This window comes from Lytechinus variegatus, chromosome 8 (assembly GCF_018143015.1).
Source record: "Lytechinus variegatus isolate NC3 chromosome 8, Lvar_3.0, whole genome shotgun sequence".
NCBI classification, from domain to species: domain Eukaryota; kingdom Metazoa; phylum Echinodermata; class Echinoidea; order Temnopleuroida; family Toxopneustidae; genus Lytechinus; species Lytechinus variegatus.
Genome location: NC_054747.1, coordinates 7630218 through 7646739, shown reverse-complemented (window position 1 = coordinate 7646739; position 16522 = coordinate 7630218). Strand labels below are relative to the sequence as shown.

The 16522-nt window shown below is 35.6% G+C and overlaps 1 protein-coding gene and 1 long non-coding RNA gene across 2 annotated transcripts in view; both read left to right on the top strand.

The window, feature by feature from the left end:
• Window positions 1-16522, top strand: part of LOC121420611 — a gene marked incomplete at its 3' end in the record, with an annotated part of 159523 nt that overhangs the window by 137429 nt on the left and 5572 nt on the right. Inside the window, exons 105-116 of the mRNA XM_041615273.1 lie at window positions 51-191; window positions 9519-9617; window positions 9939-10049; window positions 10376-10471; window positions 11049-11168; window positions 11721-11849; window positions 12683-12796; window positions 13920-14102; window positions 14716-14798; window positions 15204-15291; window positions 15511-15596; window positions 16160-16357. Of these exons, the coding sequence (XP_041471207.1) occupies window positions 51-191; window positions 9519-9617; window positions 9939-10049; window positions 10376-10471; window positions 11049-11168; window positions 11721-11849; window positions 12683-12796; window positions 13920-14102; window positions 14716-14798; window positions 15204-15291; window positions 15511-15596; window positions 16160-16357 (1448 nt within the window). The remainder of the gene's footprint in view (window positions 1-50; window positions 192-9518; window positions 9618-9938; window positions 10050-10375; window positions 10472-11048; window positions 11169-11720; window positions 11850-12682; window positions 12797-13919; window positions 14103-14715; window positions 14799-15203; window positions 15292-15510; window positions 15597-16159; window positions 16358-16522) is intronic.
• LOC121419918 lies at window positions 640-3736 on the top strand. The gene is made up of 4 exons (XR_005970657.1): window positions 640-934; window positions 2127-2206; window positions 2665-2841; window positions 3380-3736. It is a non-coding gene; the product is annotated as an uncharacterized LOC121419918 (long non-coding RNA).

Sequence of the window (16522 nt, the reverse complement as noted above, 5' to 3'; positions counted from 1 at the left end):
CTAATCTTTTGCTATCATATCAATGTCCTTGTATATTTTCTTTTCTATAGGTGGTACAGGTCACAAGCATGTCAGTGTGATCGATGATCAGAACATCGAGCTGGTCATCAATGACTTTCAAATACATGATGTTGGAAACTATTCTTGCACGGCTGGACCACTCTCCAGAACTATCACCTTGATGATACTACGTAAGATGAAACAAATCTGTAATTTTTCCATGCTACTAAATGATATGTTGGGCAATTCCATAAAATAATCTCTTTGTATGTCCAACCTTTGTTTTTTCACAATGTTAGCTTTATTTCATGATCTACTTGCTTAAACCCATTATAATTTTAGAACATTCTGTACAAGCATACTGCAGTAAGAAGTCATTTCAGAATGTTCCCCTATATAGGGGTCAGATAACATACTTTTTGGATTTGTCTTTCTTCCATACTAAGCTTGGATGAAGTATATTGAGTTGTATTGAAGTATATCTATCATATAAGCCTTATATTGAATTTAATTGTGGTAAGAACACTGTGAACGGCAGTGTTTCTCACACTGTGTTCACAGTGTGGCACACAATTTGGAAACAACTTCAGACTTATAGGCCCGAATTCACAAAGGTGGTTTTTGCAGAAACCATGGTTTCAACCGTGGGTTTTGCTGATTTTGCGATTCACAAAGGTGGTTTCAAATGAAACCATGGTTTCAACCGTGGGTTTTCGGCATGATTTTGAGTCAACTGTTTTAGGTGGTTTCAAACCGTGGGTTTTAGGAAAACCATGGTTTTTAGGCAGATTGACCAATCACAGAACAGTATTTCGGTACATTGCTGAGCTAGCTAGCTAGCTGAGCAAGTGCATAGACGACGATAAATAGCTTTGCACGAAATGAAGAGGAGCAAAGCGTTTAATATCGGTATTTGCCGAGCTGTGAGAACATCGTAAGTAATTTACCATTTTATAGCGACGATGAATGTTTTTTCTACGTCTGCATGTATTTGTTTGTGAAGAAATATTATAATTAATGCTGTAAATGCATGCAGAGTTAAGAGCGGAACGGTGGACTTGGGATGGGAAAAGCATTATCGCACGCAAGTTATTTTTTAGTCCCACGCGTGTAGTTTTGTGTCCTGTCAAAAGATAACGAAGAGCTGTCCCACCGGCACCGACTCGCTCAGGAGAAGGCATTATGATATCTTGCTGCATAGCGATAAAATGACAAAGCCGCCCAAGTAGTCAGACTTTCAACCACAATTGTGCAAAATAAAAAAAAATATTCTTAATTTTTACCTTAGCTTAGCTTGATATTAATTTTTAGTATCTAGGCTAGTCTGATTGATTAAAGTAACTGCATGCACAAAATTGCAGACATGTAACTAAACAGCATAAAAAATATTGGGTCAATTTTTAGTGAATGGGAAAACACTTCCTAACTGTGTCTACCTTAGATCCTGTCACCAAGTAGTCTAGTGATCACAAAAAATATTTTTCGAAATTCACATATTCAGATCCAACTTGCATGACTTGAGAGATGTAGAACTTAGATCTAGCCTCGCGCCCCTCTGCTAGCTGCTTGAGGACTCTGAATCTGATATTTTTTTAATAATTTTTTTTCATCATGAAGCCGTAGCCCAAGTTAGACACGCTAGTCTAGGGTAGGCCCTAGGCCAGGGCTGTGTCAGTGTGTGTCGAAGTTGGTAAACAATGTTAATGATGGAATCCCCTTCAATATCCACATCACTGCCAATTTGTTAAATACACTGAATTTAATTTTTATACCTTTTTTACACCTTATATAATAAAAGGAATAGATATTCTATAGGGCCTAAATAATCAGATTGATCTGGTGGCCATTGCAAAATCTTCCCATCCCTTGCTGCGCACTGCATAATACAATAGGCTTGACTGGCTTTGTTTACATGATGTAGCTACAATACGATGAGCTACATTATGAAGCACCGTAGAACAATTAATTGAATGGATTATTTTAACAAATCACCCCAAATGATAATAAGAATTTACATTTTGGTTAGAAATCTGGCAGGTTTGAAGAGATGTTGAATTATGTTTCATGTCCATTAGATTTAAAAGTAATTTAATGTAGATCTACCTGTACTTTGTTTATTTCTGCAGTAAATTTTTGAATGGATGAAAACATCTTACAACATTCACAGGCTGTCCTGAGAGACTATTAAATGAGGATTGTTAGAGAGGTATGTTCATTTTTGTTGTTGTTTCTATGTGGACTATTGTCTTTTTCTAACTGACTATTGTCTTTTTCTAAATTTTCTCTTTGTCACCGTCTAAAAAAATTTTATCTTAAAATTTGTTGTCATAATAAAGAACCACTTATTTTGATCAATTTCAATCTTGGTTGATGTACACATCTGACAGTGACTGAATTGATCTAAATTCCGTGTCACATGGTCATAGAGTATTACCGAATACCTAAATGTCAAATATGTGTAGATCCAGTTGATCAATTTAAATTTAACTTCATGAGAATGGCGATCTGATTAGGTTGTGGGCAAAAAAAGTCAACTGACCAAATATGCAGATTTAAAAGGTAGGCCTATTAATTTCAACAGTACACAGTAAAGGTAGTTAAGAATACATAGTTTTTTTTTCAATGTTTAAATATTTTCTTTTGCTTCTCACTCTAACTCAATAGGAATATGCCAACAAGAACTGCAATTAGGAGTCGTTGACAGGAGGAAACTTTTTAAAAGAGACCACACACTACCTCATCAACATGCTTGAAGATGATCTGAGCCTGAAGAGGGACAAAGGGCCTCGTGATAGACTACCTTTCTCTCTGCAAGTATTGACAATTCTGCTTTTGTATGCTGTAAGTATTTTTTTAATAAGAAAGTTATATGACAATAACATCTTAAGACAAGCCTAGTGTATGCAAATATTAGTGATATTCTTGTAAGAAGGAAGACTCAATGTAAAAAGTGATAATAAATATTGGCAACTGCCTGTTTTTAATTTACAATGAACTGAGCATATGATAATATAATCAGAAATGTAAATTAGAACTATATGTTTTGTCATCCATTGTGGACAGATTCTTCCAAATCCCTAATTTACATTAAAGAAAAAGAAAGGTTGCATCATTATCTTGGTTATTTGAAAAAAGTATTGCATCAGCTATGCTCAATGTATGTTTGTCACACAAATGTGTATGGGATATGGATAGGTTTAGCCTTTAGACCAGTAAAGTAATTTTTAAAGGATTCCATATGAGAACCAGTCTTTTTTTCAAATCTTACAATGTAAAGACAATAGAATAGTTACATTTTGTTTTCTCTTTGTCATCTTAAAAAAGAAAAATAAAAACACAGAGTAAGATGCAACTTCTGGCAATATATCTTCATTTACAGGATAATTTCAGGGAATACATGGTGATGAGGCATCAGTGTTGCAATCATCTGTTTGTGAGTGATCAAAGATGTTTCACAAGCCATAGCAAGAAGAAAGAGGTTTTGTGAGAACTTCAACAACAAGAGATGAGATTGAGGCTACCCAACAACAACTGTATGAGTGATTGATGGGACCCATGTCTATACAAGAATTCCTGGAGGGAAACAAGCCTTGTACTTTCCTGAAGGGCAAGTCCACCCCAACAAAAAGTTTCTTTGATATAATAGAGAAAAGTCCAATGAGCATAACACTGAAAATTTCATCAAAATTTGATGTAAAATGAGAAAGTTTTGACATTTTGAAGTTTCGCTTATTTTCACAAAACAGATATATGCACATCCGGGTCAGTATGCAAATGACGTTCTCCACTCAGTGTTTTCTTTTTGTAATATACTAGTATCATGCATTCCCCCCCCCCCCCCCTCATAATGTGTATAAAGTACAAGTGTAGTATGGTTTGATTTCTCCCTGAAACTTGTAAAAAGCCATTGTGGCAACCTATACTTGATGAAGAGTTTTCTCATAATTGTGAATTCTGTAAAAAATCAAGCATTATAATATATCTCATATATTGATATACAGAAGAAACAGTGTGTGACATAGACTTGTTTGCATATCACCTGTTTTATCACCTGATTAATTAATTTCTTATTTTACATCCTATTTCGACGTTTTCAGTGTCATGCATGTTTTATTTTTCTCTATCCATTCACATTAACTTTTTGTTGTACAGTGTACTTGCTCTAGAACAGGTATTTCTTTGTAATGTACAAGTAAGAATTTCATTATTTATTTGTGTCTTCTTTTTTTAACACTTTTTTTTTACAGGGGTGGGGGGTTGAATCAACCTCCCTTGAGATCTCTGCCAATGATCACATGAACGATTTGAAAATTGGTATGATAATAGTGGGGATGTCATGTGCAATGCAGTTTGGTTAATTTTTCCGAAATCGTCAGATCTTTTATATTAATTAATTATGCTAATTTCTGCATAGATCATACTTTTATACCACTGATAACAATCAAAATGAAAAAAAAATCCTAGATTGAAAATGAATTTCTTATGTATTTTATTGTTTTATGAATTTCTTATGTATATCTTTGTTTTTCAAACTTGTTATTTGCCAAAATTATAGCAGAACATTTTTTTGAAGCATAATTATGCTGAAATCAAGTAATTTCACCTGTGAAAGTAAAAACAATCATGTCCAAATGAAGAAGATGAGAAAATTCAACATTGACTTTGTACACAAAATCACGTTTTGGAGCAATTTGGGTCTGACATGCACTTATGTAATGTTGAGTAAATTCCAACAGCATGCCCATGCATCGTAAATTTGATCTCAAAAGATTTTCAAGACTTCAAAGTAAAAAGTCGGCGAGTAGAACGGTCGTAAAATTTCGCACAGCGGAATGGTTGTGGAATATGTTGAGGGAGGGGGTTTCACCCCACCACCATAGTTCTATGCCCCCTCCCCGGGTTTTAGGGTTAAAAGCAAAAGAGCACATTATTACTAAGAATTTCACATGAATACAAGTATTTGAAATGAACTTTCATCAGATTTAGTTTCTTTCACAGACTACATGTATCTTCAATTATTTTTTAATAAAAAAAAACACTATTTAATCAGGACGCATCAAATGCAAATTCCTCATTTACTTTTTCATGTAAAATATTCTCACATGATTTAAATTGTCTATTTCAAATGCTTAACCCTAAATAGACTGGGCTATTTCGACGCCTAAGAAGACGGGGGGGGGGGCTGATTCAGCCCCCCCCCCTTATGATCTCGGCTGTCGATCGCGCGATCGCGATGAAAATTGGCACACGCGTTACCCATGGCATTATCTACAAAACTATAACATCAAATTCTGCAAAAATCTCATGTCTCGTTAATTATGCTAATTTAGGCGTAAAATCATAAGTTTGCTCTAATTAATAAAATAATGCCCCTGAAATGCTAATTTTTGTTTCACATACTCTAGATAGGCATCTGATCAAATTGATTTTAAAAAAAATTCAAAATCACATTTATTTTCTGATGTATTCTATTGTTTTCTAAATTTCTTATGTATTTCTTTGTTTTTCGACTTTGTTTTTTTTTGTTTTTTCAATGGAAATTGTCGGGGACTTTATTTTGACCATAAAAAATATAAAAATAATTGATTTTAAGCAGTAAAAGGAAAAATAATGATACATTTATGAATTTTGGCTAAGAACACTATTTGCATTGGATTTGTACACAAATTCACGTTTTTGAGTAATTTTGGGTCTGCATGCACTTACGAAATGTTGCGTAATTTTGGAACCGCGTACCAGGGGGTCACAATTTTGGTCTCAAAAGTTGCGCGAGACTTGAAAGTAAAAAGTCAGCGAGCCACGCGGTAAAAAAATTTCTCGCGGCGGATTTATCGCGAAAAATGTCGAGGGGGGGCTGAATCAGCCCCCCCCCCCCCCGTCTTTTTAGGGTTAAGATTAGAACTTTGATAGCTCACAGAAAGTTTATTGCATGCCCCAAAATATGCAAATGTGTCCATGAGGGTCATCAATTCTAATTGCTCTTTCTTTTTTTTGCATCAGTTGTGTTTACACTTTGCACAGATGGGGATTAAATACCATATGCATGTCCAAGAGGATAATAAGGTCAAAAAATCATATAGCATACACTTTAGTTTGATTGTGATATCAGGCGAGACTGGTGGTTCACCTTGTTTTTTTTATGTATTATTTTCAAGTGTCCCCAGGGCAACAGCCTAGCTAGGGCAACCAGGTAGCCTTATGAGTAGAGCTCAACTCTGGCAAACAGGAAAACACTAGCTTGGCCTGGCACATGCACATTTAGGGAGCATGAATGAAACAAATTAAAAGGGCAATTAATGCATTTTCTTGGAAATAATACAATTTCAATTGACCCCCAATTGAACCTAACAAGTAGAGCTTGACTCAGGCAACCAGAAAAATACCAGCTAATAATTAACAATAATAATTATTCATTTGGGCCATTATTGTATTGTAATACAAGAATGATGTGGCAATATATCAAAACTTAGACTTTATTATTTCACAAATGTTTGTAATTTTGCAATATGTTTTTAAAATGCCAATTGAGTATTAGATTTTCAGTGTGTTATATTTTTATGCAATTTCCTGGTGTGATTTTTCAAGGTGTAAGATGGTTTCATGCAAATTAAAGATATACAGAAAAGATAAAAGAAGAGTAGTCTTTTGCCTTTTTTTCTGATTTGGACGAAATAATCATGAAGATGATCAAGATGACTTTGGTGGTGATGAGGATGGTGTTGCTGATGGTGACAAGTGTGGTGGTGGTTATACATGTAATGGTGGTGATGATGAGGTTGATGATGACAATAAAGATGATGGCAATGGTGATGTTAGTGTTGATGATGGTAATATTGATGACGATAGTAATGATCATCTCCCTCTCATCTACATCTCTCCTCTAATCATCTCCCTTCCTTACCATCTCCATCACTCTATCCTTTCATCTCTCATCTCCATCCTCAGTTCCCCTCCATCACCCTCATCACCTCCATTCCTCTCATTTCCATCCCTCTCAACATCTCCATTCATCTCAGGAAAATGCATATACACAAGATAGAATTCAACAGTCAAAATACTTGTTTTGAAATATAATATCCCTCTGTAAAGTGGGTTTTATATTATTTGCCATATAAATTTGAATAATTACATAGTAAACACTGTATACTTAACCCAATTTGCATTTTTGAACGTGAAACTGAAAGTTTCATGCACACTTTCAGTGGATGTGAAAATTTTCAGTAAAATTGAATTTTCAAAAATTCCAGGGGGGTGGGGGCAACTGCTGCATAGAGCCATGCTTTTGAACACTTTGGGGACCTGGATTACATCGTCCCAAGCCGGCCCCCATGTATATTTTCCCTTAATACTCAAAGTAACAGCCACGTATAAGCATAGAACTCATTCTAAGCTGTACACCAGGGAAAATTAATATAAAAAGAAACATATTATTCATAGTAAAGCTGCAAGAAAACTTCAAGAAAAAAATCAGGGGAAAAACAAAGAATTGAAAGGGGCAAAATGAGATCATTTCATCCATGTTATTTTAAATTCTGTAAAATAAATAATGCTAAGCCCTTATTTTTATTGATCCCTTCCTTCAGCCTGACATGCCCACAGCTACACCAAAAACATATTTGGGACCGGGGCAAAAAACGCACGACCCCCCCTGCAGCGCCTGTGCATGTGTACTATACATGCAATTTTAGATTGAATGATGAATCGAACATCTACAAGTCAAATTGAAGCTTATTACCACTTAAAACCAAGCTACACACCATGGAAAATAAATATACCATTACAAAATATTTATTTTAAAAAGTAGAAGGGCAGATGATCCTATGATGTAAAGCTTCATCTAATTTTGTCTGAAGGAGAGCAGCAATAGACATTCTTCTTTGATCGATGTCTGAATTAACAGGCTTAGTCCTACATGTACAACATCGTTGGAGTAAACTAAACTCAGCCAATCTCGGCTCTTTGACTGTACATGCACACTTCCATTGGGGATATCTTCGGGTCTGGAGCGCCCCGGCAGCTACGGGGGCCGAGCTACTGATATTGCGATGAAAAGCACCGAATCCGTTTTTCGCTACTCACGATCAGAGAGAAAGTTGACAAACCTCAACAAATCGGGCATCTACACTGAGTTTTACTCTTTCTATGAAGAAATTGAGTTAAGGGAATACAAGAGAGTCTATCTTCTGCGACAAAAGTGAAGAAAATAAATTATGATCACAAAATTAAGTCAGTTGTTGAGCGGGGTCGCGGGGACCGAGTCGATCACCAATACAGTATACAGCAGCTAATACATCGTACGCGCACTAGCTAGCTGTACCTGGGAATCGCAAGATACTAGTAGCTAGAAGCGCATAAAATTACACCTTTTTTCAATTTTTTATATTTCAACGAAAAAAAGTTGTAGCAATTGAAGAATCAGACCGTATTGCCACTTCTGCCAGTGCTAGCTGTAGAATGTAAGTTTTCAGTGAAACTGAGCATGCTCAGTACGCGCTAAAAAAGGGGAAATCCCTGGTTTTGAGGTAAAACCCATGGTTTAAACCATGGTTTCATTTGAGTCCACTGTTGAAACCATGGTTTCATTTGAGACCACTGTTGAAACCGTGGGTTTTAGAAACCATCGTTTGTGAATCGCAAATGTTAGAAACCATGGTTTTTCAAAAACCATGGTTTCTAAAACCCACGGTTTCTAAAAACCATGGTTTCAAACGAAACCACCTTTGTGAATTCGGGCCATAAAGTTGATTTAACAGTGAGAATTACATCTTCACATAGTCCACTCTATGATCACACTCTGAACACCTTCACACTGTAAAGGTGTCAACAGTTTGAATTTCAGCAGTTTCACAGTGTGAAAGCACTGTGAATGAACTGTGAACACACTGAATACACAGCGATTACACTGATTGCATTGTGAACAAACTGAACACACTGTGAGTACACTGAACATACTGTGAACATATGTGAACATACTGTAATCACTCTGTTAGTGTACTGTGGACACACTGTGAATACACTGTGAGTACACTGTGAACACACTGTGAACATATGTGAACATACTGTAATCACTCTGTTAATGTACTGTGAACACACTGATCGCATTGTGAACAAACTGAACACACTGTGAATACACTGTGAGTACACTGAACATACTGTAATCACTCTGTTAGTGTACTGTGGACACACTGTGAGTACACTGTGAACACACTGTGAACATATGTGAACATACTGTAATCACTCTGTTAATGTACTGTGAACACACTGATCACATTGTGAACAAACTGAACACACTTTGAATACACTGTGAACACGCTGTGAACATACTGTGAATGCACTATGAAAGCACTGTAAACCCCATGAATTTACTGTGGAAACACTGTGAATACACTGACCACCCTGTGAATACACTGGAAACACACTGTGTATACACTCTGAACACGCTGTTGACACATGTGTAACACTGCTTCTTTTCCAAGAGCATAATCCAACTAAATTTGCATCATTTTATCCCTCCGCAGCTATAACCTGTTCACACCCCTGCCTGAATGGTGGTCACTGCCAGAATGGAGTGTGTGTCTGTGCTGAAGATTACTATGGTGAATTCTGTGAATTATCAAGTAAGTAAATTGTAATTATAAACATCTGGCTAATATTATCTTAGTTTCAGTTTCAACCCATTTCAACCAATTATTAAAATGGGTAAAAAATAACACATCATAGCAAGCATTGCATTTTTGTGTGTAACAGGTCCCAGGAATTTATAGGCATTTTTTTTTTCATTTTTTTACGGTACCATCTGGAATATGAGCTACCTTTACAGGTACGTGAATCCTTTTGAATTAAAATCAAATTCAATAATAATCATGGTGATCATCAATATAATATTCTAAAATGTACAAATTCATGTAACCTCTAACGTATTTTTTTCTCTCCTGTAGATTTCACCGATACATACATACCTTGTGAACCCCAATGTGAGAATGGAGCAACGTGTGTGCAAGGGTTGTGTCTCTGCCCGCTAGGATACAGAGGGGATACATGTTCTGAAGGTAAAGTACAGAAGACAGAATTTGGGGGTGTGGCGTGGGCTCATGGTGGTGGTGGTGGTGATGGTGATGATGGTAATGATAGTGATGGTGATGATGATGATGGTTGTGATGTTTATGGTGACGTTTATGGTGATAATGGTGATGATGATGATGATGGTAATGTTGATTATGAAAATGGAGATGATGTTGGTGATAATGATGTTGATGTTGATGGTGATGGTGATGATGGCGATGATGATGATGATGACAATGATAATGGTCTTAATAGTGACATTGATGATGGTTATCTGTACTCATTTGTGTGTCACGTTTTCTACTTTTCACAGAGATGTCATGTGATCCGATGTGTGAGAACAACGCTGTCTGTGTTCTTGGTTACTGCCGATGTCCTGTAGGATTTACAGGAAGTACTTGCAATGAAGGTAAGATACAGTTATCGTTGATTGCCCATCATTGAAAAGTAGATAATAATAGCAATAATGATGATGATAATAATAGTAATGGTAATAATACTGATAATAATAATGATGATTATGATGATAATAAATTCACTAATAGTGACCCAGGGTAGCCACTTTATTTAATACACTGTATAACCACAAACTTCCATTCACTAGCAGACATTCTACTTTTGCTTGAGCTACCATTTCAGCAGCCACTTATGCCTCCTTATATTCTCTTCCTCTGCATCCCCCAATGTTTTTGCAATGATTTATTGTCCTGAATATATCACACATGTTTCATCCATTTAAAAAATGAGATGATCGCAAAGATGTGAAAAGTCTTAGCAATGTTGATACCTGTTTGAAATGTGATTTGATCAGAACACACGAATATGATCTATTTGCTTGTTTACAAGTTTTCAAAATTCTGTCATGGAAAAGCATAGTTTTAGCATAAAGCACCTAATATACAAAAATTACCAGTGCAATACAGGCTTACTTTGCATGAATCATTTTGAAATTTATTGTTATTGTTGGTGTATTTGAATGTTTAAAGATATCAATGAATGTGAAATCAACCCTACTATCTGCAAACACGATTGCTTCAACACCATTGGGAGTTTCTACTGTTCGTGTGCTCCTGGCTATCGACTTACTGCAGACAGGAAATGCGTAGGTAGGTACATGTAACAAGTAATCCATTTATACCTAAAAAGTGGAACTGAAGTAGTGTGAATCTAGGTTCTTAGTTGTCTGTGGTTACCATGGTTGTCAGAGTATTACTGAATTATACCATATATATTCATGTAGGTTGTTACCTCATCCACAGGCCTTGTATCACAGAGGCTTGCAAATCATTGCTAATATGACTATTCTGATTAGTTAATGGCCTTTTCTTTTTCACACAGTTTTTTTCTGAGATATTTATTTCCATCAAATTTTTGTATACACATCTCTATTTAACTAATGCTTTTCTATCTTGATGATTTTTTGCATCCAGCAGAATGCTTTAATTCTTTTAAGAGGTTGACATTCCTGATTTATGTTTCATTGGCCTTGGTGGTGTGTTTTGACAATAAATATACAGATAGGCAGAAGTAGAGTCAATTCTTACTATCTTATCTTTCAGACATTAATGGATTGGAAGAACACTACAGATGATAGTTAACTTAAAGGGTTGCACAACCAAGGTGGTGTTCTTGCTATCTTGTTTTTTATTGTCTTTCAGACATTGATGAATGTGAAGGAGAACACAACTGTGAGCAGCGATGTCTGAACATCATTGGATCGTACCTTTGTGCTTGCTTTGAGGGATCCATCTTGGAGGCTGATGGCAATACTTGTGTGGGACCTTCAGGTCTGTTTTAGAAATTCAGTTGGGAATATGAAAGCAGTCTTTCACATTCCCAATCATGTATCACTACAAATATTACATACAATTGATCACATTTATTTCATTCCGTAAAGTAATAAAACAACATGCAAAAGAGAATAAATTCAAAACAAAGTCTACCAACATTGCAAAGACAATCAGCAGAAAGAATGACCAATATCAATGTGGAGCGTTGTGGCCCAGTGGATTAGTCTCCGGACTTTGAAACAGAGGGTCGTGGGTTCGAATCCCAGCCATGGCGTAATTTCCTTCAGCAAGAAACTGATCCACAATGTGCTGCACTCAACCCAGGTGAGGTAAATGGGTACCGGTTGGAAGTAATTCCTTAAGAAGCTGTGTGCGCTCTGAACGCCTAGCTTAGCCGGGTAATATAGGATCACCTTGAGCACCTAACAAGGTGGATAAGTGTGCAATATAAGTACCCTATATTATTATTATTATCAATAAATATAGTTCTATGATTGTTCTTTGAAAGCTTAAATTGATACACAGTTTCTGTGTAACAAATTAGATGATAAAATATCAATTATAAAGAAATGTAAGTACAACTTGCAACCCACTCTCAGCTACAGGTATATAATTTGTGGTTTAGTCTTCCATGGGCCCAATTTCCAATGTAAAGAGTAGAAGCAGCTTTTGACATTCCCAGTCATCTGGAACTCAAAGTATTAAATGCATTTGAAATTCAAGTCAATTAATGATTTCAAAATTTACATTTATCACATTCATAATTCCTGCACCTCCATCTGAACTGACTGTACCATGGATGTTGATTATTTCCCATTGTCTTTGTACAGGTTGTGTGTATGAGAACCATCTGTATCCATCAGGTACCACCTGGACAGTGGATGGGTGTACCGAGTGCTCCTGTGATCTGGGTGTCACCACCTGTACCGACTGCCCGACACCAAGTAAGTTGGAGCATGCCGTTTTTTAGCAACTGTATATAGACTGTCTAGGTTTGCTGAAAGTGAATGTGAAAATTGTTAAGGATTTAAGTCTGAGTAAAAGTCTTCAATATACAATAGAGTTACGGTGAAATGGAGTCGTATGGAAATTGCAAAAGGTGTGTTCACTTTCTAATTATAATGTGACCGTCATGCAAGCCTGACAGACTAGTGTGATGAAAATTTGGACAGGTTAACCAAACTCAGGAATGTCATTTCCTTCACCTTTTTTAAATCATCTGTAACTGAAATCCTACAATTTTACCTGGGCCCCATCTGACAAAGAGGTATGATTGGTCTTATCAATCTTAACTGTATGGAAATCCATACATACCATAATTTTGTTTACAGGAAATTTGCACAATCTCCTTAGTAAACAAAGAGAATCACACTGAATGTTCTAGAGAATGATGAATGTATGAATATACATCATATCTGGAAAACATTTTTAACAGATTTGCACTTTAGATTTTGACATCACTGGCCGTCCATAGTTGTGGTTGATCTGATCAATCGCAACTCTTTGTAAGACTGGGCCCTGCTTTATGAATTTATGTTCAAAGTTACTTTTTGTTTCATCAGTTTCATCAGTCAAAGGAGCTTAGAATTCTGTGATTACACCTTCAATAAATGCCTGACCATGTCAGGCCTAAAACAGTGAGGTCATTTTATTGCAATTATTTGATTTATGTTTTACCATCCATAACAAGTAATACCTTCATGTGTAGATAACTCATTTAACTAAAACATGGCTCGAAATATAAAAACCAGAGCAAAAAATAAAGTAATACAAAAACTAAAATAATGCCCCTATAGCCTATCAAAATATGCACATCATTTGCATCTCAAATGAAAAAAAATATGAGATTAATTCAGAGAAATATCATTTACAGTATTTGGCGAGGTATCAATCCTTCATATTCTTCTTGAATGATAAAATATTGTTACAAATTTATCTATTTAAAGGTAGTGAATTTCATATATTAGGTCCTACAAATTTTATTTATGGGCTAAGGAAGTTCTAGGAGTGAAGAAAACCAAATGAATGTCTAGTTAAATAGCTATGAATTGTCATCTCCTGTTTCAGAATTCCAGCAGTGCACATACCAAGGCATCGAGTACGACCATTCCACCAACTGGACATCGCCGTTTGACCCCTGTGACCACTGCAACTGTACGGACGGTCAAGTGAAATGCATGAGAGAGATCTGTGATATACAGTGTGACTATCCTGCTCCTCACCAAACAGAATGCTGTCATGAATGTACAGGTATGTTGAATAGATTATTTGTAAATGTCACGTATACATTCACAGTGAGCCTAACTTTGCAAAATGGACACAATTTGCTGTTTTGTAGCAGTTTCCTGTTTCATGTACAAATCCCGATTGGAGAAATCTCAAATGGACAGATTTTCCTGTTTTTAGGCACTTTTTAGAAGGTCATCTCTGTGACACGTTGTATATTGTATGTATGCAGCTGTTAGTTCTCCTTTTTTCCATCAGAGTATGCAAGAAAATGGATAACAATAGATATGGTGGATTTTATTTTTGTTTTCAAACAGTTTATTTACTTTATGTTACATCACTGGCATAATTAAAAAACTTTTGCATTGATCATGATGCAAACAAACTTAAACATTTTGAATAAGAAGTACTTAAAATGAGACACTATTCCTATCCTTTTTAATTGTTGTTTTTTTAGGAAACCCAACTCTACTTGTATTGTTGCTCATTTTGTAATTTATGCACTGCTAAGTTTGTGTATCAGTCACCTCTCAATATTTGAATCTATATTTTTGATGCATTTGTTTGTTAGCTCCGAACATTCGTGAGCTATTTAAAACTCTGTATTTCCTACAATTCTCTTTTTATTTTGATTTAGATTGTTTGTATGAAGGCAATGTGATCAGGAATCATCTTTATTTCTCTCCCATGAGTCAACAATGCACAACTTGTATTTGCCAGGTGAGCTAACAATAATTAGCCAGATTTAATCTAGTTATCTTTCATTCTTTGTGAGAATCGTGCTCGGCCCACTATTTTGTTTTGATAACAGATCTACAATTTAAATAAAAATTATGATAATCATTATAACTATCATACACTGTATATTCAGTCTTGATTAGTTTTAGTTCTTTGCTGTTTTTGGTGAGCCCATGTAAATTTATTTAATTGTTGTATTACACTTGGTTGTAGAATGTGATAATGATTACTTGGTGAAAAAATAAATTTATCATTTACAATAAACTTAGGAAATGCATACTCTTTTTCAGACTGTTTCATCCCCACAGCACCATCCCTTATGATATACCATTGAATTTCATGCAAATGAAGTGATTGCTTTTAACCATGGCTATTTTTCTTTTGCAGGATGGTAATGTCCGATGTAGTAATGTTAGCTGCCCTGAGATAGACTGCTCCAGACCTGTGCAGGGTGAATGCTGTCTAACATGTGAAGGTGAATAAAATCATAAGGCTTTGTTTATGATGGGGGAAATAGCTACTTGTATGATGGCAATAATGGTCATGGTGATGATGATTTTAATATTGACAATTTTGACACAAGTGAAGAAGACAATTTGTTTTATGATATATTTTGTGTTGTTTAAGGGCTAATGTCATTTACTTGAATGTTAGTATTGATTTATTATGATTTTCATATGTTTATTTTGAATAGATAATTGTGAGTTCCAAGGTTCTGAGTACCAGGATGGAGAGACATTTACAGCAGAATCCCTGGACTGCAGTGTCTGTACATGCAAGGTAAGTATTTTGACTTTTTACCCAGCTGACTTCCGAAATATGAAAGTTCTATAACCCATATTCTGATCTCCAGTTTGACTCATTCTAAAATCTGTGTTTCAGCTATGGATAGCAACTCTGGCACAGATCTTTTACAATTTATATAGCAAATTAAATTTTTGAAAGAGAAGTGCAGGTAATCTCAGAAACATACAGTGTTTACAATAATATTTTGAAATGTTTGGCTTGCCAAAATTTCATTGGAGACTCGAATTGCATACCCGTGCACAAGTTTCTATTTATAGATGTATGTTACATACATGTAGTTAAGCCGTTTGTGAACAAATATTTCCAAAACAATTTTTTTCACTTGTAGTTGAAACTAAAGTGTGTAAAAAATTAATAAATATTAAGTCTTTTATTCTAGCTGACAAAAACTGTTAATATAACATTTTCTTATTCTCCCATTTCTGAACAATTTCTTTAAGCTGTACATTTGTGATATTTGCTAAAACTGGGGCTCAAGGCAAAAAGCCAGGAACGTTCTTGAATTTATGAATATTCTTGATTTTTTTTTAATACAGAAAGGCGTGGTTGAATGCCGACCGTTTGACTGCCCAGCTCTGAACTGCTCCCGTAATGAGAGAGTCCAGCTTCCCGGAGACTGCTGTCCCAAGTGCATCAGTGCCGTACCTGGCTGTGTGGATAAGTATGGTCTCCTCCATCAGTATGAGACCACATGGACTGATCCCAGGGATAATTGCCTGACCTGTACATGTTTGGTGAGTAGTATAGCTATGTGTATCATTTATTGTCTGTCCAGTTTTATGAAGACTTTTTGTAATAACAAATGTGCAGTTTTAATAGAGAGCTTACTATTAGCCAATCTAATTGAATGATTTTTAGTAGCTTGTAACTGTTTTATACTGCAACAGTGTTTATGAAAC